The sequence below is a fragment of the Brienomyrus brachyistius genome, chromosome 22, assembly GCF_023856365.1.
Source record: "Brienomyrus brachyistius isolate T26 chromosome 22, BBRACH_0.4, whole genome shotgun sequence".
Classification (NCBI taxonomy): Eukaryota; Metazoa; Chordata; class Actinopteri; order Osteoglossiformes; family Mormyridae; genus Brienomyrus; species Brienomyrus brachyistius.
In genome coordinates, this window is record NC_064554.1 from 17810618 (window position 1) to 17836073 (window position 25456).

Here is a 25456-nt window from a genome sequence, read left to right on the forward strand (position 1 = left end):
AGGAATGTTCTGGAAAGGGCAAGCAGATAAGGCCGACAAATGTGCCGTCCATCCGCGCAACCCGGTCTATTGACTCATCTGGTTTTGTTTCCTCGCTCTTCATCTGCACAGCTTGGTGGATGTTGACTTGCAGCTGTCATTTCCGATCATTCTGCAGTACGGGGTGGAGTGGCTTGCGAGCTCGTGCCTGTAAATGTTTTGCGTACTTACTTGGTGGAGCCATTGTTGGGGAGGGTGTCCCCACAAGACCAGGAAACCTCGAGTTAATCAGCTATAAAAACCAACTGCCAGAACTTTTTTTTTTTTTCTTCAATGTTTATGCTTTTTTTGTGGGGGGGGAGTGGGGGGAGGTGGCAGTTCACGAATCATGATGCATCAAAGTGATTCGGTGGCACAATGACAGCTAAGAAGACACGCATGTGTGTGTGCGCGAGCCTGTGCCCATGTGCGAGCCTGTGCCCATGTGCGAGCCTGTGCCCATGTGCGAGCCTGTGCCCATACACGAGCCTGTGCCCATGTGCGAGCCTGTGCTCATGCGCGAGCCTATGCCCATGTGCGAGCCTGTGCCCATGCGTGAGCCTGTGCTCCCTAGCCAGTTTTACTGTGCCTCCAGGCACTAGACATGGCTCATGAATGTTTTAGCTGGCCGACCGGGCTGTATTTAAAGACCATACTATGTGGCAGGCTATCTGGCAGGCCAGGAAAGGGAGGCTGGGGGGCTGGGTGGAGGTCTGTGTAAATGGCCCTGTTGACGGAGCAGCCGGAGGTATAAGCTATAGCCGAGGGCCCCAGAACATCAAGGGTCTGGTGGCCTCGGGAAAAATGGAGCAGTTTGTTAAATCGGCAACACTGGAGTGTCCATGCTGACGTCGACCTAGGGCCCCCAGAGAAGAGAATCCAGCTCTGTGTGCAACTACCACACCTGGAGATCATTGTTACCATTCATTAGAAATTGAATCCCAAATATAGAATTTGAGGCAGGTTTATGTGAGCAATGTCGGGTCAGGGTCCCAGAGGGGATGGGCTGGTAGTGGTTTTACCAGCATCCAGTGGTCTTGGTCTGTAAGTGGTGCTCACTGCACCCAGATGTCGGTGTCTCCGGAACATACCATCAACGGTGCAGATTCATGTTCGAGCCGAAGCGCAGTGCTGCATGCTGACCTTCTAGCTCAGGGGTAGGTAACCTGATCCATGGAGAGCCGGTGCGGGTTTTTGGGATGGCCTCTCAATCAGCCAATAACAGTGGATTCCAAGGACTGGAGTTGAGAATCGCTGCTTTATTATTGGCTGACTGAGAGGCCATCCCAAAAACCCGCACTGGCTCTCCATGGATCAGGTTCCCTACCCCTGATCTAGCTTCTGTCGGTATTATGGACCAGCGACTGGCAGTTGCTGTGAATTTGGCATGGTAAAGGCCTTTTGCATCAGGCGCTGGGGGGGGGGGGTCAATGTATCTTGTATAGATGTTTTATTATAGCATTTTATTAACGGATATTATCTTTCCAGGCAACTCTTTGTGCATTATTTTCTCCTCCCACCCTTTCTGCCCCCCTCCCCACATCCCTCATTGTGCTTGTGGACAACCACACTGACATTTTAACAGCTCTTACTAATCTAAGTCTCGCAAAGAACTAATGGTATTGACGTGGCTGGAGTTGGTGTGTGTGTGTATGTGTGTGTGGATTATGCTTACATTACATTGGGGGGGACCAAATGTAATAAAAACCTGTTATTTTGATGTTGTGGGGACCATTTTTTCAGCTTGTGAATGCAATCAAAAAACTAAAAAATGCCTCGTGTTTAGTTTGGTTACTTACGGTTAAGGTTAGGGCTGAGTAGGGGTTAAGGTCGTCATGTTGGGATTAGGGTTTCCCTCAGAAATGAATGGAGAGTCCCCACAAAGATATAATTACCAGCCTGTGTGTGTGTGTGTGTGTGTGTGTGTGTGTGTCTGCATCTATCACTGAATGGGAGGACAGGAGCTCATCAGTAACGCTTAACCCTGCTGGTTTTGCAGGGAGCTTCTTTCTTTTACAGACTCCTGATAATGTGTCATTTAATATGAATTATTTAATATTAAAAACACTCAATCTTACTGGAGGTGGGTTTAAACCGATGTTTCAGGGCCTGCTTCTCTTGGCTGTGGCTGTTGGAGCCAAAAGCTATTTAATAAATGTCAGAAAACATGTTCAGGCCTTTGCACAGGGCCGGGTTGATGATAATTAAACTTGTTCATGTGTGTGTAGCACTCATAGCCTCCCTTTTAATTCCAAAATTACAAAAAAACGCCCAAGTGAAGAGAGTATAGTGATGAAAACTGTAGAGTTCCCGCTGCTGGAACACACGTGCACCTCTCTCCACGGTCCGTGTTCTGCTCCAAAACATGGCCACCAGTGATTTTTAATGAGGAAGATGTCTGAGACTTGAAGCACATAGACCATCACTAATGCTATTTACAAATGTTAATCGTTGTATATTAGCGCAAATCTGATAACCGTGCGAATAAATAAGATTTGCGGAAGGTAGGGAGGTGATTAGGAAGAAGAATTAGACGGGATAATCTCCCGGCTCCTACTCTCACAAGTATGACTTCTGGGGGGGGGGGGGGGGGGGGGGTGGTAGAGACCGGGACAACAGCCGTAGTGATGTAGCATTGTCTGATGATAAATCCACACTAGCAGGTGATCTGCTGTGCTAATGGGCTGGGGGTACATGGAACCTGGGATGTCATCATTCTCTGCTGTTATGAAGAGTGGCCTCTATTTGTCAACAGAAGATATATCTACAATGGTAGAGTAATAGAGAGATGATAGTGTATTGTTATTGTTGCTCTACTTATTGTTTATGCTCTAGGCCCCGTCATGACCCAGGATAAATGGCTGGAAGATGGATGGATGGATGGATGGATGGAAGGATATAAAGGGTGGATGGATGAATATGAGGTTGGATGGATGGAAGAATGAATGGCTATAAGGATGGGTGTTTGTATTATTATTGGTAAACTGTCGGTATACGTAAAAACTAGTTCTTAATTCTGCTTCTCATTTCAAGGTGCGTCACTAAAGATATCGTGTGTCGGTGATCTACACCCTGCCCTAACCCCCGAAGTCATCGAAAAACGTGAACAACCCTTCCATTCACCCCCCCCCGTCACATCGCTTAACTTTCAGCGGAACAGTAGTTGTGGTTCGGGGGGGGGGTGTACTTTTATGGATGTGATGTCAGTGATGAGATGATGTGATCTGATATCTGTGATGTCATTAGTGAGTTGGTAATTAGCGTGACGCCATTTCGCCGGTAGCTGCTGTCTCTCCACACAAAAGTACTTCATGTAATAACACGGAGGAGAGTAATCCATTCTGCTGCTCTGCCACCTCGCTGTAATCGTTAATCACCGCGCCATTAAGATATTATAAAATGTAATAAGTCAGGGGGGATTGCGTAACACAGATAACTATAAATTCAGCACCAACGTGCCCACAAACGGCTTCCTCACCCCCCCCCCCCCCCCACAAAGGGCAACCCAGAGTTCCTCGGCCTCAAGAGCCACCAGGGGACACCGCTCTCTCCGCTCCAGCGCTGCTCTTCTGGCAAGAAGCAGATGTCGTTGGGGGGGAGGGCAAGTGGGCGTGTTTCGATGATGTCTGTTGCTAAATCGGCTGATCGTCACTGGCCCCTGGGCAGCTGCAGGCCACTGCCGCTCCGGTGGTGAGCTCCGGTTTCAGCCATCTGAGCAGAAGTGAATCCAGAAAACGTGTAACTGACCATAGTCCCCACCCACTCCGTGCAATCCCTGTGCTCTGATTGGTTAATTAGACTTGTCAGTGAGAGCACATACTACATAAGCTCCCGTGGCAGTAATGGGGCGGGTAGATAAGCCAGGGGTGCAAGGTGTTACCTGGGGCGTAACTAAGGGCAAAAATGCATAACGGCAGATATTTGCTTTGGAAGATATAAAGTGTGAGGAAAAAACACTCTGGTTCAAGGTCCAAATTGTTTTGAGCTGGGTAATGGATTATAGACAGGCCGTAGGCAGCCACCTCCTCTACGGGGAAGGAGGGGGCCACGGTGGGCCGTGTGGCCCCCCCCAGTCGGCCATTCCTCTCTCCAGAGCCTGCAGTCTCTCCATCACTGGCTCCACTCTTCAGTTTGCGGTGAGTCACAGAGAGAGAAATAAATTACAGTAGCAGCAAGGAGAGAGAAGATGTGGGGAGAGATGGAGAGAGGAAGAGAGTGGGAGGAGAGGGAGAGAGAGGGAGCTGGCGAGGGGGGCAGCTCTGTGCGTGCGCGTGTGTTTGGGGGGGGGGGGGGGGGGCGGTGCTTGAGGATGGGGCACCGTGCTCTCATTGGCTCCTCTGTTGGCCATTCGGTGACAGTGCCGTGCTCTCATTGGCTTCCCCGCCAGCAGTGTGGTTACAGTGCTGAGCTCTCATTGGCTGCCCCGCTGGCCGTGTGGTTGCAGCACTGAGTGGTCTTGATTTCCGCACCCTGACCGTGTACCACTTCATTGGGGGGAAGGAAAACACAGATTGGGAATGACCAAAATGAGCCCCCCCCCCCCCCCCCCACGTGCTCACACACGCGTGCCCCCTCGCCTCCCTGTAGCACCAGCACTGGAATGCCAGCGGGGACCTCAGACTGCTCTATTCAAACTCCTATCAGCTATGGTGTGGGGGTGGGTTGTTTGAAAAGCTAATACCACCTTTACTTAAGGGATGTTCCACGGCTCGGGTGTGAAGGATTGTCCTTCCTTTTTCTTCTTTTTTCGTGTCGTCATAAAATGATAAAGAAGAATTATTAACGATCAGGGAAATGATGGAGTGACAGGCCTGGTATTGAGCCCAGGTGTGTTTGAGCTTCAGTGGGTTTGCGATGACGGCTCTGTCGTAGGGGGGGTTCGGTGAAGGGGAGGTGGCCGAATGAGCTCCCACGCGAGGTCGCCCACACCCACCCAGGGTCCTGATCACACCCACCAAAAGTCAGCCTTGCTCACTCACACCAACCTAACGGTACTCGGCAGCCGCAATCACTGCCCTCCTCCAGCCCCTGATCTCAAGGCCGCACTCAGACATACTCAGTGCTAGAACTGGCTCCTGGGTTCCCGTAGAAGCGCCATGATTTGTGGACAGACCCCGGTAGTCACTGCCTGCATCCACGCCGAGGCCTCACAGGTTAATAAGAACGAAGATCCCCTTCACCTACCTTCTCCCCCAGCCCTGATCTCTCCCCCCCCCCCCTCCCCCCAAACTCTCCTTGTGCTCTGCCGTCATCTTTCAGAGTTACACCTCGTGCCACGGGGCATCTACTGTAAATGTCACCATGTTCCAGCAACTTGCTGGCATCCCTTTAATGTAAATGGAGCCTAAAATCAATTGACTCTTTTGTTTATTGTCATTTAGTGAAGAGCCTCAGATTTTCCAGAATTCATTCCTATAGACAGTTTCCTTGTATTCAGCTGCAGAGAGCATGTTTGTATGCGGACCTGCCGATATGTCACAGTGTGAACATACATGCAGACACTGTGCTTGTGTTCTGATCTGCATCGGAAGGTTTCAGGACCACCGTCACTTACAGTCATATTTTGCTTTAATTTAATATCCTCTGACAAAATATCCAGCTTTGCCTGATGAAAGCTGTAATTGTTTTAGTTTCTGCTGTGGATGAACCTGGGCGTCTCGGTGCCTGGTAATGAATAACCCCGCACTGCACTTTTCATTCTCACTGCGGCCGAAACGAGAACCTGAGATGTGGCGAGTTTAATGGCCAGCGCCAGGGCCCTCCGTTCACATTAACATAAACCATTAAGCCGTGCCGCACGAATCGGAATGGAAACGTCTGGAAGCCCCCAAGTGTCCGTGGACAGGAATGATGGGTATTTGGTTCAGAGGGTGCGGGTCAGGGGAGGCCGGTGCGTACATTAGCGAGACACCCAGGGGGTCAGTGCCAGTGAGCAGGCAATCAGGTCTGCTGTCCCCCCCCGCCCCTACACACACATAATTTTTGCCTCGGCCATTTGTGCAAAAGTTCCACTGCTAATCACTGTATCTGTTGATCCAGTGTGACCCCTAGCAACAGCATCCCACAGGCCCAGAAGGTCACGGTCCAGCCATGGTTGGAGCGGCGGACTGGATGGTGTCCTGTGGGGTGGTAGGGTGATGTTCGGCGCTAATGGGTCATTAGCTACGCGCTTAGCGTGCTGTGGGGGCCCACCGGGGGTTTCTGACGGAGCCCTCCGAAGAACACATGCTAATTAATTAGCGCAGCCCGTGGTGTCCTGTCACCCGCACGCAGGATGTGACGGGCCTGGAAGACGGCGCCGCTCCTGCCGCCCAGAATCTCGCCACGCCGCCGCTTATCGCATCCTGCACAGGCCCGGGCTGCACCGTGGTTATCGCCACAGCCACGTTGAACCCGGTTGGAAATCTCATGTGTTAAACTCATACGAGTTTATGTTTGTTTACCTCTATCCTGCCGGCTCCTCCGAACCATGGCAGCCAATCAGAGAGGTTGAAGAGACAGCCTGCCTTTCTATTGGCCAGGGCTGCCATCTCTCTGCGCCGACCTGGTCCCGTAGGACTGCCCCTTATTTGCCCTCTGCCAACAGAGTTAGTTTCACACACAGGCACAAAAAAATAAAGCGCCTGGCCTTTCATGTTACTTCTTTTATTTAGCGGGCGGGAATATTTTCTCTCCCGGATTTCTTGGCATTTCTCGAGCAAGAGAGAGACAGAGAGAAAATAAAGGTGTTAATTACCCCCTACCCTTCTCCAGATTTCTTACGGTTATGTGTTGAGCTGGACTGGGATGGCCATCTGGACCACGCGATGGCGAGGGGTGACGCGTGTGGGAGTGACAGGAGTTTGGACACGCCGTCCTCTCGGGAGCCCAGAATCTCCCTTACCTACCCAGGGCTGGTTCTGGAACGCGCCCGTCCACAAACCATCCATATGGAAGACATTTATTTTTTGAGGGAGGGGTAGGTTTTTTTCCAAATCTTCCTTGCCCCCCTAGAAGCCACCCCCCAATCAGATGGAGCGTTCCCCCTGCACTAAATAGTAACTCATACGACGTAAACACCTTGTCAGGAATAGGTGTTTCCAGTGATTGATTTCCAGTGGATGATTCCAGTGCGTAGTGGTCACCTTGTAGTCCTTCGCTCGGTGGCGGCGCCATGGCCGTATTGCCGGAGTTCTTTCGTATCCCCTGCCGCTCCAGGCCCTGTCCCCTGCGTTTCCCACGCCCTCCGTCAGCCCCTCTGAAGCGGTCCGCCCTAATTTGTCAGCATTTTCTGTTGGCGCCAGTGTCCCTCTCTGGGAGTTTATGCCAGTAATCTTTACGGGGCAGAAATTCCAGTTTATTTTCTTCTTTCTCGCCTCTGTTCCTTCCCCATAAAAATTCCAGCGATGTCGGCAAAGATTCCCACGATGGTGTGGCGTTTGATGTTGTGTACAAGTATGCCGTGAGCCCGAGGTGAGATCAAAGCTACCCTATGGCCCGACATTCCATGTTTGGGTTCTCATCTGGTTCCCAATGGCTCCTCTGGGGTTCCCCGGATTCTGGTCCTGCTCCGTGGGAGATTCCAGCTTCCCTCCAAAAAAGCTCATCACTGGTGAACTAATATCAAAAGAATTCAAATTGCAGTCATTTTTTTTTTACTGGTAGAATTAAGACCTTCATATTCTCTGTGTTTCCTTTTACGGAGATTAAATAAAAATACTATTTCAAAGGTTTCATTGTGTGCTGCCGGTTACAAATGTCTTCTATACTCACTTTTCATTTTTTATTTTACGGTGCGAGGAATGTTTCCCCTGCAGTAAAAATTTTTTGTAGCTGGTCGGCCGGCTGGACTGTGTGGGGTCACTGGGAGATGCTGGTCTGGGTTTGAACTTGCTTGGAAACACAGTAACTTGCCAGTAACCAGATGAGGAGGTCTGAAGTGACAGATTTATTTAAGCAGAGGTGGAAGTTTGTGTCTCCCCCAGCAGTGATGCTGTCTACATGCCTGTAACCGGGAAGGTAATATTGCCGAGAGTGCCCCCTCCCCACACACAGATCTCCCCTTGTGATGAAGCCACTCTGTATTCCGGGTGGGGCAGAAAGTCACCTGTAATATGTATGATTAATGCAGAATTATGAGAAAGCTAATCATCTGTGATAATTATGGCATAGATAAGGATAGTAATGAGGTCGCTGACGATAGCAGAGACAGAAAGCCCCCCCCCCCCCCAATTCTGCTCTGAGTCTGGAGGCCCCGCCCCTTAAACTCATCCCCCCTTTTGCTCCCAGGTATAATAAAATATGATAAAATGTGCCCTCCACCCAGAGATAGCTAATAAATAATAAGTAACACCATCATGCAGTTTAAGCCTGCGGAATAATTAAAAGCGTGACTGATAGCTGATTGTGCTGCTCTCTGTCGCCCTCCCCAGCTTCGATTTCCCAGCTCTGCCTTGTCAGAATGCCCGGGCGGCATGGGCAGGGATAGGGGCCGGGGACGAGGACGGGCGCAGGGGCAGCAGCGTGATCCGCCCTTACCATGTGTTTACCCTACTGCTTTTGTCCCCCTTTCTCCCCTACCCAGATTCGACGTGGAGAATGGCCTGTCCTCAGCACGCAGTCCACTGGACTCGCAGGCGAGTCCGGGGCTGGTTCTGCACCCCACCTTCCCACAGAGTCAGCGGCGCGAGTCCTTCCTGTACCGCTCTGACTCTGACTACGACACATCCCCCAAGAGCATGTCCCGAAACTCCTCCGTGACCAGCGAGGGGTGAGTGAGCTACGGTGCTGCAGAGGCTCGCTGTCCACCATAGCTCCCTTTTGACCTTTGACCTTTGACCTTTGACTGCCTCTGTCTCTTAGAAGAGAGCTGGTCTGGCATCTAAGAGCAGATGGGTACCTGCTCAGACTGTGCAGAACCCTAACCCCACAGCACATTGTACACCTGTACAACACCCCACCCGTTACACTTCATTATTTAGCAGACGCTTGGGGTTAAGGGCCTTGCTCAGTGGCCAGAGAGGAAAATCAGTCTATCAGCCAAGGGCTTTGAACTGATGTCCTTCTGACTCCAAACCCACAGAGCCAGACACTGCCCACGACACTGCATTCTGAAACCCCACCTTAGAGGAGCACTAGAACATTCCCTGACAGTATGATGTCCTTCTGCTATATACAGGATATGTCCATACAGCCTCAGAGGCAGAAACGGAGCCCCCGCCCCCCCCCTTGCCCTGCTGATGAGTGTTAATCGCTCCTCTAAAAGCCCCCAAACTGCCTAAATGACCCCGTTTTCACATGGATTGCCTTTCTCTAGGCTTCCCCTTCTCCTCATCCTCCTCCCCCTGTTTTTTTCCCTCTCCATTTTCCTTCCACTATTGTTTCACCATTCTTCCCTCTCTCACTGCTGCCCCCCTGCTGTGTTCTCTCTCTCCTCTGCAGACACACGGAGGATCTCATCGTCACCCCGTTCGCTCAGGTGAGTCCCGGTGGTGTCGGGTTCACCGGCAGGGTGCCTCGGTAGACGCGCTGAAACCCGAAGTGCGTTATTTCAATGCTGCTTATCTCTCTCTCCTCTGGCCTTAAAAGGTGTTGGCCAGTCTACGAACTGTAAGAAGCAACTTCACCATCCTAGCCAATGTCACCACACCTACCGCCAACAAGTCAGTACCTTCCAGTGTATCACGGTACCCGAAGTCCCGCCCCCTCCTGTCACCATCCTATCAGCCTTGCTGTCCATGTCTCTCTTAAATCTCATTGGTTTGTCACTGTCCCACTCCTTTCCTCTGTAGCTCACCCACATGTTCTCATGCCATGGGGCAGTTGTTTACACACAGTGTTGTGTTTTTTTTGTTTTTTTTTGGGAGGGGGGGTGAAATATTCCTCTATGTAGAGCAGATTTTTATGAAGGGACACACCGACAAACAACAGACTCACACAGAAAGCAGAGACCAAAAAATGCTCCAGGAGACAGCAGTACGACACGAATGATGTTCAGGCCGCTCCCGAATCCGACAGCCCGTACGGGATAGCCCGTTTTGCCTGCTGTGGGTCCCCAGCCGTGACACGTCTGAGTGCCGCTTTTGGCCTGATGGGAACATTAATGGTGCTGTGCTCGGAACACGGAGCAGAACTGCGCAGAACCAGCGGGATTTCCCAGATGGGACTCTGAAAGAGCTGACTGCCAAGACCAACCAGAAGCTCATTTATATCTGTATTTATATCTGGAATATATTTTAAAATCTAAAGATACTGTGCAAGTATTTTTCTTCTTCATCTTCTTCTTCTTATTATTATTATTATTATTATTGCATAAATTAAGGAGCATGACTAGCAGATATCCACACATCTCAGCCAACACAAGCACTCATAAACACAACAATGGTATCAAATTCTGAAAACTAACATGACCTTCAGAGAGACCGAAAAATGAGACACCGAAATAAAGACAGGGCCCGTGAAGGAGGGAACCGGCGAAAGCCGACTCCAGGCACCAGCCAGGGCCGGGGATTAGGATCGGATGCATGACCGGCCTCGCACTGCAGAACCGGGCTCTCGCCATCTACATCCCAGCGGGGCACCAGCATTATTAAACACCCTGCGGGGTGTCACCAGGGGAGGTCAGGCGGGGGTTTTTGGCAGGGGAGCAGTCCAAGTCGCGTGCGTAGCATGTGGCTGCTGGGGCCTTTATGTGGGACAGAGGATGAGAGGGTGAAGGAGAAAGGAGGAAAAGAAAAAGAGGAGGAAAAGAATAAACAGCAATGTAAATAATAGCCAATGGTGATATATGATGCCAAACTTAGGTGTTGTTCAGCCCGTGGGGGGATCGCCCTTCCCGCTGGGCAGGGTTAGTCCGCCCTCTGGGAGGGATTCCCCGCCCTCTGAGGGGATTCCCCACCCTCTGGGGGGATCGCCCTCCCTCCTGGGCCTGGTTAGTCCGCCCTCTGGGAGGGATTCCCCGCCCTCTGAGGGGATTCCCCACCCTCTGGGGGGATCGCCCTCCCTCCTGGGCCTGGTTAGTCCGCCCTCTGGGAGGGATTCCCCGCCCTCTGAGGGGATTTCCCACTCACTGGGGGGATCGCCCTCCCTGCTGGGCTGGGTTAGCCCGCCCTCTGGGTGGGATTCCCCACCCTCTGGGGGGATCGCCCTCCCTGCTGGGCTGGGTTAGCCCGCCCTCTGGGTGGGATTCCCCACCCTCTGGGGGGATCGCCCTCCCTGCTGGGCTGGGTTAGCCCGCCCTCTGGGTGGGATTCCCCGCCCCCTGGTGCTGATCCCCCTGCCCTGTGGTGGTAATCCCCGCGTCCACTGGGGGAATTCCTGTGCCCGTTGGTACTGATCCCTTATCACACTGTATATAATGTAAAAAAAAATTTTTTTAATTGATTGAGCAGCGCAAGGCCGACCGACATATAATCAAACACCCACATTTCAAAGCTTCAAAGCCTTAATTGTCTCTCAGCCAAACCACCGAGGCAGCGCATCCGTCCTTGACCGGCGGCCCCCCTCACAGCGGCTGTGTCCACAGCATTGATTCACCGAAGCGGGTTGGCGACCTGTGACAATGATGGGGGGAGGGGCGGGAATCAGGTGTAGGGGCCAAGCGTGACGGCGAATTAGCGTCTAATCGGGCTTAATGATAGCGCGCAATGTCTGTTAGCAGCAGGCAGCTCAGAGGCAGCGTATCTGAGAGGCCCAGGGGTATCAAACACTGAGGGGAGGAGGGAAGGGGGTCTCAGGGTGGGAGGGACTGGTAGCTGATGACGCAGCCGAGTCACCTGGTTCAGAAATACTGGCTTCCAAGCACACTGGATGTGGACTGGAATACAGGGCTTTCCTGACCCTTTTCATGGCCCAAAGCAAAATTTAATTAACCTAGTTGTCATTTGTCATCTTCCTTCACATTCTCAAGGGGCGATCAGATGGAGGGGGCGCCCTCTGGTGGCCTCTGGGCGCTAAGCAGCAACTAATGTCACGTATGCCTTCAGCCGGCTCTGCCAGAGCAGCACAGAATCAAAAATTTCATCTAAAGACACTGACATAATAAGCAGCTGGGTGGAACATGAAGCTTTTCACCGACGGTCACATCTGGGGGGAGAAGCAGCTCGAGGCACAAGACGCTGCATTCTAGCTGTGAAACGCGGGGAGTCCATCGCCGCTTTTTGATATGAGCGAGATGGTTACACAGTACTGCCGTCACTGTGCCTTTAGGCGGAACATCTGCAGGTGCAGGAGACCTGAAGCTCTGCAGAGACAGCCGGAGGTCAGGCAGCAAGGCAGAGGAGAGAGCAAGTGAACTATGGGAGGTCTCAGAGGCTGCTGTCTCTGCATTCCCCGACAAAACACGAAGGAATGATTTTCTCTTTTCCACCAGCAGAGGGAGACAAACACACCTACATCCCTCTCACATACACAGTAGTCACACCATAAACCCTTCGGGGTGTACATAGATGAACACCTGACTATAAATCCGCCCCCCCCCCCCTTTCATCCATAAGGTGTACTAACATGGGCTGCTGCAGCCATCTGCATGCAAAACAAGCCAAAGGTGAACCAGAAACTATAGCTCAAGCTGGTATTGTTGGTATAAGGAGTGTAGCGTTAAAACTAGTGTAAATGCTCCCCCTTCACACAAGTCCTTTAATGCAAATAAAAATTGTTGGAAGTATAAATTATGCTTTCTGTTTGGTCTCCAGCATGTTTTCTGATTTTTTTTTTCTCCTCGGGTGTAATGCTGCTTGTGTCCACAGGAGGACCCCTCTGGGAAGCACACCTACGGTTCCTAAGGCAACGCTTTCAGGTAGGGTTAACCCTCCGTACCAAACACTCAGCTGAAGCAGCCTCTCTCACACACACCTGTGTACTGAGGTACAGTCTGATATACAAACACACACACATAATCCACGCTAAAGCCCCACCAGCAGACCATTCTCCCTGTAGAGAAGTACAGTGTGTGTGTGTGTGTGTGTGTGTGTGTGTGTGCTATCCCATCATGCCTGTCTCCCCCACAGAGAAACACCAGCTGGCATTGCCTGCGTCTGCGTATGTCTGCGCATGTGTCGGTGTGTGTATCTCAGTGTGTGTCTGTGCTTGAGTCAGTCTGTTAATCTGTGTGTCCGTGTCCCTGTGTGTATCCACGTATCAGTGACCCCCCCCTCACTGTTTCTCCCCCTCCCCTCACAGAGGAGACATACCAGCAGCTTGCGCGTGAGACACTTGAGGAGCTCGACTGGTGTCTGGAGCAGCTGGAGACAATCCAGACACATCGCTCTGTCAGTGACATGGCCTCCACAAAGGTACTGATCAGTGTGCTGGCGCTGGACCGCACCCTCTACCAGAACCACACACAGAACCATTTACTGTATCAGGTTGAGAACCCTCTATTGCATTGTCTGCCAGAACAACATACTGAACTGTAAACTGGATCAGGTGCAGAACCCTCTATTGCACCATCTACCGGAACCACATACAGAACCGTATACTGGATCAGGTTTAGAACCCTCTATTGTACCCTCTAAGAGAACCACATGCAGAACCATATACTGGATTAGGTTTAGAACCCTATATTGCACCATCTACCGGAACCACATACAGAACCGTATACTGGATCAGGTTTAGAACCGTCTATTGTACCCTTTAACAGAACCATACCCTGGACAAAATCTGTCACCCAAACATTCTTGCTAAGCAGAATATAACATTAACAGTCATTAATAAGCATTAAATCCTGCATCGTGCCCCAACTGTAAGTCCAAAATCCCGCTACATAAACAATATACACATTGAGCTTTCTAGTCACATGTGTGTGTGACTGTGTGTGTGGGTGCGTGTCTGACTCACAATGTGCATGTGTGCACACATCAGTAATCTGTGTGCGTGTGTGCGAGAGAGCAAGAGAGAGAGTGTGTCTGTGTGTGTGATTTTATTATGTAATAAAAAGAGACGTGATAGTATTTCTGTATGTATGTCTCCATACTTGAGAGACAGAGAGGTTGGATGGTGTGTGTATGTGTGGATAATGTTTATATTACATTGTGGGGACCAAATGTTTTCCACAATGTAATAAAAACATGTTATTTTGCCGCTGTGGGGACAGGTCCACACAAAAAAAGTAAAAATACTAAAAGTCTCATATTTTGTTTGGTTACTTATGGTTAAGGTTAGGGCTGAGTGGGGGTTAAGGTCGTCATGTTGCAATTAGAGTTTTCCCCATAGAAATGAATGGAGAGTCCCCACAAAGATATAATTACAAATGTGTGTGTGTGTGTGTGTGTGTGTGTGTGTCAGGATGAAATGCAGGTGAGAGCAGCCTTTATGGATGTGGGAGCCAGATATGGAGGAGGATGGAGAGGGGGCTGGGGCTGGAGAGACAGACAGGGAGAGTGCAAGGAGCGGAGAGGAAAGGGAAAAAGCTGGGAGAGATGGAGAGGACAGGGGGAGGGGGAGAGGGTCCTGATGCTGATGTCTGACTATAACCTTGGTTGCTATGGAACAGTAGCAAGCTCTGCCCTTCCCTGTGAGCCATTGGCTGGACGCCACGGCCACCAGGCATGAGATCCGGACTCTGACCAATGACGGCAGAGCTACTCTCCTCACCGGCTCGCAGTCTTAAAGAGACAGAGCGTGGTTTAGTTGCGTTTTTCCGGGAGGGGGCAGGGCGTAGGCAGAGCCACAGTTTTGTGGGGGTCTGCCTCAGGACATGGGCAGGCATAGCGCGGCAAGCAATTACTCTGTGCCGGCAGCCGAACAGAGCCTCGTGGAGCCACACTGCGAGATGGATGAAGCCGGATCGCGCCGCGGCGGGTTCCCGCACGCACACACGCACGCACACGCACATAGAGCGGCACGCACGCACGGGCACGCTCCCTGAGCGTGCACCCGCACTCACACACACATACACACACACACACATGCGCACACACACACACACACTGGCTGATTAGCCAGCGTTACAGCAGCGAATCCAGGGGAACGGAAAGAAAAACAGATAAAAAACGGAAGAGGAGAATCGGCCCTGTTGGGAGAAGGAAGCCGTAGCGGCTCCGGGAGAAAGCGGGGTGACTGGTGGAAGCCCGACTGGGAGAGCGAGAGGGAGACTGCGGCAAGAGCGCGGGGGGAGCCAGGGGAGGATGGCGGGGAGGTGAAGGCCCATCCCCCGGCGGTGTGCTGCGGGGGGGGGGAGACGCACAGAGGCTGTTTTTCCGGACCGTAGGTGCACCACCGCCTCCGTCGTTCCGTGGCCCGAACCCGCACCTCTCTCCTTCCGCGGTGCCCTTCAGACGCTCCATCCATCTTGCTGCTGCGCTCCGTAACCCCCCCCCCCCCCCCAACACCTGCTATACCCGGCGAGGCCTCCGGGAGGCGCCGTCGAAGGGGACAGCCAGGCTTTTTTTCTGTCGGGATGCCGTGCAATGTCTTCACCAGCGGGCTCTGGCGGGGGGCCCGGCTTTCGGGTTATGACGGGGGGCCCCGTTCCCGGATCGGGGTCCGAACCCGGTGCTTGGGGCTGTGAGGTTCCCTGACGGCGTCTGTAGGGGGAGACGCTGAACGCCGTCAGGCTGTTTTTCTGCTGCCAATTTTTTCGACTCCTCTCTTGGTTCTCCTGCCTCTCCAAACCCCCCCGGGGAGGCCGTCGTTCTGGAGTGCCCCACCCCAGACCGCTGCGGCCTCCTTCCACGGACCCGGACCACACCCACATGCAGCTGGGGCCCCAGGACGGCCCCGCGGCCCCTGCACTACTGCTCCGCCTGCCTGTGCCAGTGCGCCGCCCCGCCGGGCCCCCAGAACATGGGTGTGGCAGAGGACCCGGCCAGCTCGCCCCGCACCTCCCCCATCCCGGAAGCGTATTCATCCAGCTGCAGCCCCCTGCGCTCCAAGGGCGGCCCCGAGCGGGAGCTGGGTGCGGCGGCTGGAGGGGTGGGTGGACCCCCAGACCGCATCCTGGACGGGAGGGGTCCGACCTCCGAGGTGCGACGGATGCCCCTGGTGGACTTATTTTGTGAGACCTGCTCCAAACCATGGCTCATTGGCTGGTGGGACCAGGTAGGGCTGGGCAGGGCGGGGCAGGGCGGGGCATGTGGGTGGATAATGGCTGGAGTGGGCGGAGTAAGATGGAGTGGGTGGGGTTAGTGGGTGGGGGCGGGACCAAACGCCTCTGTGTGGTCGAGGTTGTGTATGTGCTGCTGCTCTTTCCCGAGATTGAACTCATCACCAAAACATCAGTTAGGTCATTTCTAAGTCTGTCTGTCAGCTGACAGAAGCAGCACATGGCACGCTCGTGCTTCTGCTGGGTTTTTTCCAGCCCCCTTGTTTTCATTGGCTACTCGTTTGCAGAGAATCTGCCCCTCCCCCTCCCCCCAGCCACTCCGTACCTGAAGCTGTCCTTGCAGGGACCCCGGCCGCGCTCACAGATCCAGTTCCGTTTAGGATGATCTGATCCTGCTGGCAGAGCTGCACCTGTTTTCGGATGCTTGGCAGGTCTGCCGTGTTCCTGCCCCGCTCCCCCTAGTCAGCCTCCTCCTGTCGTCCCCAACGCAGACGTCATCGCCCCCAATCTGAGCCTTGCTTTATGCTTTATGACCTTCTGACCTTCATGGTCCTCCAAGCCATGTTCCCCTGTCCCATGAGCACCTGGGGTTTAGGTTGTGACTGAGTCGTGCTGACTGACTCTCCTTCTTCTCCCATGTTGTGACTCCTGCCTCGTAGCAGGACTCAGCATTTTATTCACACTGAGACAGATTTATTCCTTTGATTTTGGGAGAAACACCACCCTCCACCCTCCCGGTTTGTCTGTAGGTACCACATCACATCATCTCATGTCCCAAAACAGGTTCCCCAGAACATTCTGGATATTCGGAATTCTGCAGCTAGCTGTGGCTGTGGGGTCATGTGACCCCACCCAGCACCCAGGACACCTGCCTTTAACAAAGCCTGTGACCAAAACACAAGGAGCTCCCACACCCTGCTAGCCTCAAGGTCCAGGATGTAGCCCCAGAACTCTGTGTCCCTCCCGGAACTGAACTCTCATGGTCCTTAAAAGTTCTATTGCGTACTAAGAGACACCCTGTGCCTCCCGGTGGCTGCAGATGCCTCCACTCTTTGTCTATTTTTATGTAAGACTGCAGTAAATCCTTGATGGAAGTGAATATGAGGATTTTCCAGCATAATGATGCAAAATAAAACCAATGTTTGGAAGTAATTGACTGCAGATTACTCTGAATCGTGTAGTTAACTTAACTAGTACCCCATGATGTCTATCAGTGAGATGTTTGGAACCTGTATGTATGGACGTCACCGGTCTGGCTCTTGGTGCCGTCCGTGACCTGGCTTTGGTGTTCAGGCTTGTTTTGGGAGCGGATATTGGCAGCTTGGGTTTTGTGGTCCTAACCCCTGGCGGCGTGACTCAGCATTTTCCAGAACACGTCTTTGTGTTCGAGCCATCAGACCTGAGTGGTCAGGTTCTGTGCCCGGTGTTGTCCGGTCCCCACGTTAGTGTGACGCCTGTGTCACTACACTGTGTCTTGCATTTGTTGGCTGTGCTACAGAAGCTGTGTAACCAATATGTGTCTGTACAGACTGACTGTGTCAATAAGCCTAAGTGTTCTTATTGTGTAATTGGGTTAGAAAACTCTGCTTTTGTTCCTGTGTTTGTATAGTCTCTGTGCTAAACAACCTGTGTTAATCAGTAGTCTGACTAAGTTACACTGCATGAGTTATTAATGATCTGCCTGTATCATAGGGAGTTAATCAGCAATCTGTCTGTGTTGTACAGCCTGGGTTAATTATTGGTGTGACTCTGCTCTTCAGCCTGTGTTAATTATTATTCTGTGTTGTTGAACATGTCAATGAACATGTATTGGACAGGCTGCGTTAATCAAGTATCTGCCTGGGACATGCAGCTGGTGTTAATCGTCAGTATGTCTGTGTCATGCAGCCTGTGTTAATCAGCAGTCTGCCCATGTCATAAGAGCCTGTGTTAAACAGCAGTCCATCTGAGGCATGCAGCATGTGTAAATGGCAGTCTGCCTGTGTCATAGAGCCTGTGTTAATCAGAAATGTACCTGTGTCATACAGCCTTGTTAGTCGTAAGTCTGCCTGTCGTACAGCCTGCGTTAATCAGCAGTCTGCTTATGTCATACAGCCTATGTAATAGACAGTCTGCCTGTGTCATACAGCCTGTGTCATCGGCAGTCTGCCTGTGTCGTACAGCCTGTGTTAATCAGCAGTCTATCTGTGTCATACAGCCTGTGTAATCCACAGTCTGTCTGTGTCATACAGCCTTTGTTAATCAGCAGTCTGACTGTGTAATATAGCCTATGTAATCAATAGTCTACCTGTGTCATACAGGCCGTGTACTCGGTAGTCTGTATTGTATAGACTGTGTTAATCAGCGGCCGGCCTGTGTCATACAGCCTGTGTTAATCAACAGTCTGCCTGTATGACACAGCTTGTGTTAAAATGGCAGCTATCCTAACTTCTCTGACTCTGACAGATTCCTGATTGCTGTGCTCAGTCATCACGCGAAGTTTGACCCTAGAATGAATTCTCTCGCCCTGCACTCACGCCCACCTGCATATCCTTGTCCCTCCACTTCCTCACAATATTCCCTCACAACCTTCACACCTCCTGCGGTCGCTATGGAAACAGCTGCTGTCATTCGCCGCATGTAAATTAACGCCCCCCCCCCCCCCCCCAAAACACATATACGTGCCGACGCACAGACTCGGCATGCCTTGACACGAAAGCACACCTGCATCGAGGCCACAGACTTATGTAACCATGGCGATATAATGACAGCAACATCAGCACCACTAGAACGTCAACGGAGCGAGGCAGAGAGGTTTGCAGCGATGTGCTGACCGCAGGCTGAAAGGGCCTGGCAGGGTAATACGTAGTTAAAACATCTGTTATGCCTGTATCTGCCAGGTTGAGGAGCCCTGGATCTGCTCCATCAGAAGCCTGGTAGATGTTACCTTCTGCCATAAGTGAGCAGGCTGTCTCTCAGCTGATAGCACCAGTAAAAAGGACAGGAAATGAGATGCTCCCAAACACCTGTCAGACTGATACCTCTACTCATGATTGCCCTAGACAGTTGACCCAGGGGGGGCTCTTTGCTTACATAAGGCCTTTTGTTTCAATGCTACAACTTTGGATCTCAGTGTAGAGCTGCATATTATTCTCTGTCCGGGGGGGTCTCCTCGTTGACCAGTGTGTCGTGCTTTTTGTCTCGAGGCACTGCGTCGTTGTCGCAGGTCCGAGTGTTTCTGTTCCTCCCCATGGTCAACAAAATGGCATCACTGTGTCAGTTGTAAAGTCAGGTAGCATGTTCTGGCTACACAGGCAGGCTGGCAGTGTTGGGAATGTGGGTCAGCTTTGGGTTGAGTGGACTCTGAGCTTCCCTGAGATGCAAGGGTCATCCGCGTTCAGCTGGAACCTGAGGGAAGTCAGAGCAGCTCCACCGATCTCCGAACGGCCTGGTTTCCTACTCCGTGTTTAGTAAGGGAGTCGATCTTCATGTTTCATTGGGATAAGTTAGACGATACATTGATTAAACTACAGCTCCTGTCTCTGCGGGGATCGCCTGCGGCTCAGTATAACGCTAACCTCTTTTAATTTACAGACAAAAAAATGGCCCATTTATTACTTATTGGATGGAAAGAACCGTAAGTGTGTTACCGTGGTTACAGAGAATCGCTGTTTATTCGATGCAGGAGGGGCCCATTAAGAGTAGCTCTGTGTTGGTTTCATATTTGGCTAATGTTTCAGAACATAGTGTTCACGGCGACCAGCAGCGGCGTCATCCTTGATCGCTCTGAAAGTCTGAAAGGTTATTTTGGGGGGAAGTTTTGAAAGTCTGCAGGGGATGGACTCCAAGGTCACTGAAAGGTCACCAGTTGGGCCGCCACGGCGCACAGAAGACGATGAAATTCTGTGGATGCTTTTGGAAGTTATGGCGTTGTGGTAGCTGAAAGGGCAAGGGATTATGGGTAACCGGCCTCAGGCTACACGGGCCAGTTACCCCGGGAAGTATGTCACTGTACCTGCTCTTGTGCGTTCATTGCGCCTCAGCTTGCTGTGCAGGGTTATCAGAGTCCTTGCAGAGTATTTCACTGCTGTATCTACTTGCTTTTCCTTCTCTTCCTATGATGATGTTGTTGGTCCATCAGACATTACAGATGTCCACAACCTTCTGAGGTCCCTCCCTGCATCGGCTACCGTCCACCCCCCCCCCCCCCCCCCCCAAGACACACACACACACACACATAGGACGGATGGTTTGGCCTGCCTGCACTCCTCATACTCGACAAGAGGACAGCTGTGAAAAAATGTGCATGTTTCACACGTCTCTTGTGTGCACGCGCTCGCTAGACGCCTCTAGTATTCCAGCATCGCCTTTTTTTATTATTACTTTTGTGTAACATCCATCCATCTTCTAATCACTCGGGTCAGGGTCATGTGGGGGGCATGGAACTCGTCCCAGACTGCATGGGAGACACATGGATGGGATACACCCTGGAAGGGATGTTGTTTTCGTAGCTGAAGGTGCTTATTTAAACCAGTGAACAGAAAATTTGAGCTGAGGAAACACAATCCAGGCAGAATTAGGACATTACCTGCTATTGTTCTTCCCCCCTCCCCAGAAAAACACACAAAAATAAACCAGGATCTAGTTTGCAATGTGAAATAATTATTCTTAGTCAGCTGCTATGAGGGAGCAATGTGAACTAACCACTGTGGTCAAGGTTAAAGACCAGTCACAATTAGGAATAATGTTTAAGAAAACTTAATTAGCAGAGACAGGGGAGAATATCTGATTGATGCTTTTAATAGCTGTAAATAATTAAATGAATTTGTGAATGTGCTCAGAGACAGTTCGTGAACTAGCAGCCAGGACACGGGGGACTTTTAATTGCTGCTGATGTATTCATCCTGAGCCCGGGACCCATGGGTAAAACCCACCACCCCGTGAAATCGGCCAATGGGAGAGCAGCGACATCGAGACCCGTCCACCAATCCCCTGGGACTTCAGGCACATGTGCAATCACCCCTGCTGTCTTGCGTAGGCAGCCGGCAGGCTGACCCCGATCACAGCTAGAGGACATGGTGCTGCGAAGGCGTTCAGAAGGAGCAGGAGCCGGTTGCGTCTCCTTCGCTCCGATTCCACAGAGACATTAACCCCTTATCGTGTGGTTTAATCGTTTAGCATTTAGCATTAGTCATGTAGCATAATTTTTCACGTTAGCAGCCCGTCGATGCGCTTACTGGCGATGGTGATAATAAGCCACTATCTGTGCTGTTTCGATGCTGTCCGTCTCCGCTACCCCCCCCCCCCCCCCCCCAGGGCTCCGAGAGCCAGTGTGGAGTTGAGGCGTGACCTTGAGAAAGGTCAGAGACACCCAGCTTAGCGCAGGTTCCGCTCTCAGGCTGTCATCCAGCCAGCCAGCCCCTCTCCCAGCATGCCTCAAGACTGACTTTGAGGATTCGGTTGCTAGGGAAACCTGTCTGTTACCATGGAGATTATTCCGTACAGATGGATCGGTCAGTAGAACAGAGAACTTGTCCAAGGGGTCTCGCCGAAACTCTATTGTGTGTGTGTGTGTGTGTGTGTGTGTGTGTGTACATGTATGTGCGTTGTTTGAGTATGACCTGATATCCTCCCGGAAGTATGAACGAATTTACACACGTCACTAATGAGATGTATTACAGGAACAAGGAGGGACAACTGCTCCCGCAAAGAGACAATTTAATGAGAACAGATATTACAGGCACAGAGCAAGACCGCAGAAACACAGTGTCCTCCATTTAAGGTGCATCACCGTGCAGGATGCATCGGACGCACACCTTACGCAGACAGAAAAGGGTCAGCCAAACTCCTAATCCTGACCTACCAGCTGGGGTATGTTACGGCTGAAAGCAACATCTCAGAATAAAACCTTCAAAAAAACAGCTGGGACCCCAAAGCCTTATTATTATTAAATAAGAACGAGATGTTTATTGCAATAAACCGAAAAGAAGCGATGAAATTATGGCTAAGGTGTCGCATTTTTAGCACGCAACGGCATAAGAATCTCGTCGCATTACTGCAGGGCGCTGATTGTCCCCCCTGTTGTCTGGACTTTTATTCTGACACGTGTGACTCACAGCTGTGCTCGTGTCAGCCACCGCCTGCACTGCACTGCACATCTGGATCAAGCCATTTTGATCCATTCCACAACAGTCCAGACCTGGTCAGGATGACCGGGGATAGATGGTGCCCTGAATCCTCACTGCCACTGATTGTTTCCTGATACACACACTGATACACACACTGATACACACACTGATACACACACTGATACACACGTTTTCCCCGCTGCCACACCACTGTTCATCCTGCCATCATTTGCAGCCCCAGCAGCCGGGTCTCTGCTTTGAGACTCAAATCTTAACATTTGGACAGTGTAAATCAGGATTTTGCCATCTTCCTCATTTGCCATCTTCCTCATTTGACATCTTCTGCCGGCCCCTGGAGGTTGGGCTCCCCCTTCGATTTTGGTTCCTCCCAAGGTTTCTTCCTTCCAGGGAGTTTCTCCTTGCCACTGTCGCCTCTGGCTTCCTCACTGGGGGCTTTGGGCGGGGATAACATAAAGCACTTTGAGACAATGTAAGGTTGTGAAAATGCGCTATACAAGTAAAATTGAAATTGAAATTGACACAGGCATGTAGACTCCCCACATGCACAATTTAGGAGATTGACAGACATGCATCCTAATAAATCACACACACACACCCCTATGAACCCCTTTCGGGTCTGACCATCTTTCTGCGGGGGCCCCATTTACATGCTTTTTGTTTTATTCATGCCCCTCTTTTCTCCGTCTCCCCCAGTTTAAGCGGATGCTGAACCGGGAGCTCTCTCACCTGTCTGAGATGAGCCGCTCCGGGAACCAGGTCTCAGAGTACATCTCCAATACTTTCCTGGGTGAGCTTTACCGCCTCTCTGTCCACCTGTCAGTGCTTCTGCATTTATACCCGTATCACTGCACCTGTGCATGACCCCACCTGTACTCAGTCACACCACAACCTGTGTCACCCTTACCCGTACATACTGGTGATTATGATTACTCATTCACCCATATCTGTCTGTGTATACTTTCTTACCCTATAATGCACTTATACCCAGGAGTGGTGTTTACCAGCAGTCCAACTGCACATTGGCTTGGGGCCCCCTGTTGGCCACAAATAGTCACTACATGAAATATTACATAAGTAGTTAGCTAAAGGGGTTCCTATAAACGACAAACCCAGCCTGCACCCCTCACATTCTTGTAAATATTTTGTTATATCTTTTCATCGGACAACACTGAAGATATGACACTTTGATACAATGTAAAGTAGTCAGTGTACACTTTGTATAACAGCGTAAATTTGCTGTCCCCTCAAAATAACTAAACACACAGCCATTAATGTCTAAACCGCTGGCAACAGAAGTGAGTACATCCCTAAGCAAAAGTGTCCAAATTGTTCCCAAAGTGTCAATATTTTGTGTGACCACCATTATTTTCCAGCACTGCCTTAACTGTCTTGTGTATGGAGTTCACTGGAGCTTCACAGGTCGCCACTGGAATCCTCTTCCACTCACATGACGATGTCACGGAGCTGGTGGATGCTAGAGACCTTGTGCTCCTCCACCTTCCGTTTGAGGATGGTCCATAGATGCTCAATAGGGTTTCGGTCTGGAGACCTTTACCCTTAGATTCTTTAGCAAGGCAGTGGTCGTCTTGGAGGTGTGTTTGCGGGTCGTTATCATGTTGGTTCCCTGAATGAACTGTAGCTCCCCAGTGCCGGCAGCACTCATGCAGCCCCAAACCACGACACTCCCACCACCATGCTTGACTCTAGGTTAAGACACACTTGTCTTTGTACTCCTCAACTGGTTGATGTCACACACGCTTGACACCATCTGAACCAAAGCACTTTAACTTGGTCTCATTAGACCACAGGACACGGTTCCAGTAATCTATGTCCTTAGTCTGCTTGTCTTCAGCAAACTGTGTGCACCGTATGGTCTGGGCACTGGCAAGCTCCCCCCCCCCCCCCACCCCTTCAACCTCTGCAGCAATGCTGGCGGCACTCATACTATTATCAAAAGACACCCTCTGGACGTGACGCTGAGCAGTGCACCAGCTTCTTTGGTCGACCATGGCGAGGCTTGTTCTGAGTGGAACCTGTCCTGTTAAACCGCTGTATGGTCTTGACCACCATGAAGCAGCTCAGTTTCAGGGTGTTGGCAGTCTTCTTATAGTCTGGGCCATCTTTATTCTTTATTCTTTTTTTCAGATCTCAGAGAGTTCTTTGCCATGAGGTGCCATGTTGAACTTCCAGTTACCAGTATCAAAGAGTCTGAGAGCGATAGCACCGAGTTTAACACACCTGCTGCCCATTCACACCTGAGACCTTGTAACGCTAATGAGTCACATGACACCGGGGAGGGAAAATGGCTAATTGGACACAATTTGGACAATTTCACTTATGGGTGTACTCACTTCTGTTGCCAGCGGTTTAGACATTAATGGCTGTGTGTTTAGTTATTTTGAGGGGACAGCAAATTTACGCTGTTATACAAACTGTATAACAAACTGTCTACAGACTGTTTTTGAGATACTGTACCTGTCCACATATTTACCTGTAGCCGTCCATCCATACTCCCACCACATGCCAGTGTGACCTTTCCACTCCCCTCCCCCCCCCCCCCCCAGATAAGCAGAACGAGGTGGAGATCCCATCACCCACGCAAAAACAGCAGGACAAACCCATGTGCCACATCAGCGGTGTCAGGAAGCTCACCCGCAGCTCCAGCCAAGCCAACCCCATCGTGCCCCGCTTCGGGGTCAAGACGGAGCATGAGGATGCTCTCTCCAGGGTGGGTGTGGGAATGCAGGACGAGGTTCTGCAGACAGACGCAAACGCCATGGTCAGACCTACATGCACTTGCCATCTACAAAGTTTAATTAGCTCTTCACCTTAGAGAAGTGTAGTGGGGTATCGTTCTGAACAGAGTCATTCTGGATCCTTGCGTGGATGTGGGGGCGGAGTCATTCTGGATCCCCATGCGTCTTTTTTGCCACAGGAGCTGAACGACTTGAATAAATGGGGCCTCAACATCTTCCGTGTGGCTGATTTCTCTAGCAACAGGCCTCTCAGTTGCATCATGTTCGCCATCTTCCAGGTAGGGGGTCAGTGTGTGTGTGTGTGTTTACATGCTAGACAGAGTGTCTTGCATTATAATCATATAGATATTTATTCATTTTTACATCTGTCTGATGCTTTAATCCAAAACAATTTACAATAGAGGGAAGGGTTACGATTTACGTGTCCCCCCCCCCCCCCCCCCAGATTTAAACCCCTGACATTCGCATTGTTCGCACAATGCTTTGCACGTGTGTGCACTTATTTGAATGATATCGTCCTTGTGTGTAAGGGC

General features: G+C 51.1%; 1 protein-coding gene across 1 annotated transcript in view; it reads left to right on the plus strand.

Annotated features, from left to right (window-relative positions):
* Positions 1–25456, plus strand: part of LOC125718455 (cAMP-specific 3',5'-cyclic phosphodiesterase 4A-like) — a 58506-nt gene that overhangs the window by 19449 nt on the left and 13601 nt on the right. The window contains exons 2-9 of the mRNA XM_048992311.1: positions 8582–8767; positions 9439–9475; positions 9586–9659; positions 12744–12793; positions 13177–13289; positions 22861–22954; positions 24732–24895; positions 25103–25201. Coding sequence (XP_048848268.1) covers positions 8582–8767; positions 9439–9475; positions 9586–9659; positions 12744–12793; positions 13177–13289; positions 22861–22954; positions 24732–24895; positions 25103–25201 — 817 coding nt within the window. The remainder of the gene's footprint in view (positions 1–8581; positions 8768–9438; positions 9476–9585; positions 9660–12743; positions 12794–13176; positions 13290–22860; positions 22955–24731; positions 24896–25102; positions 25202–25456) is intronic.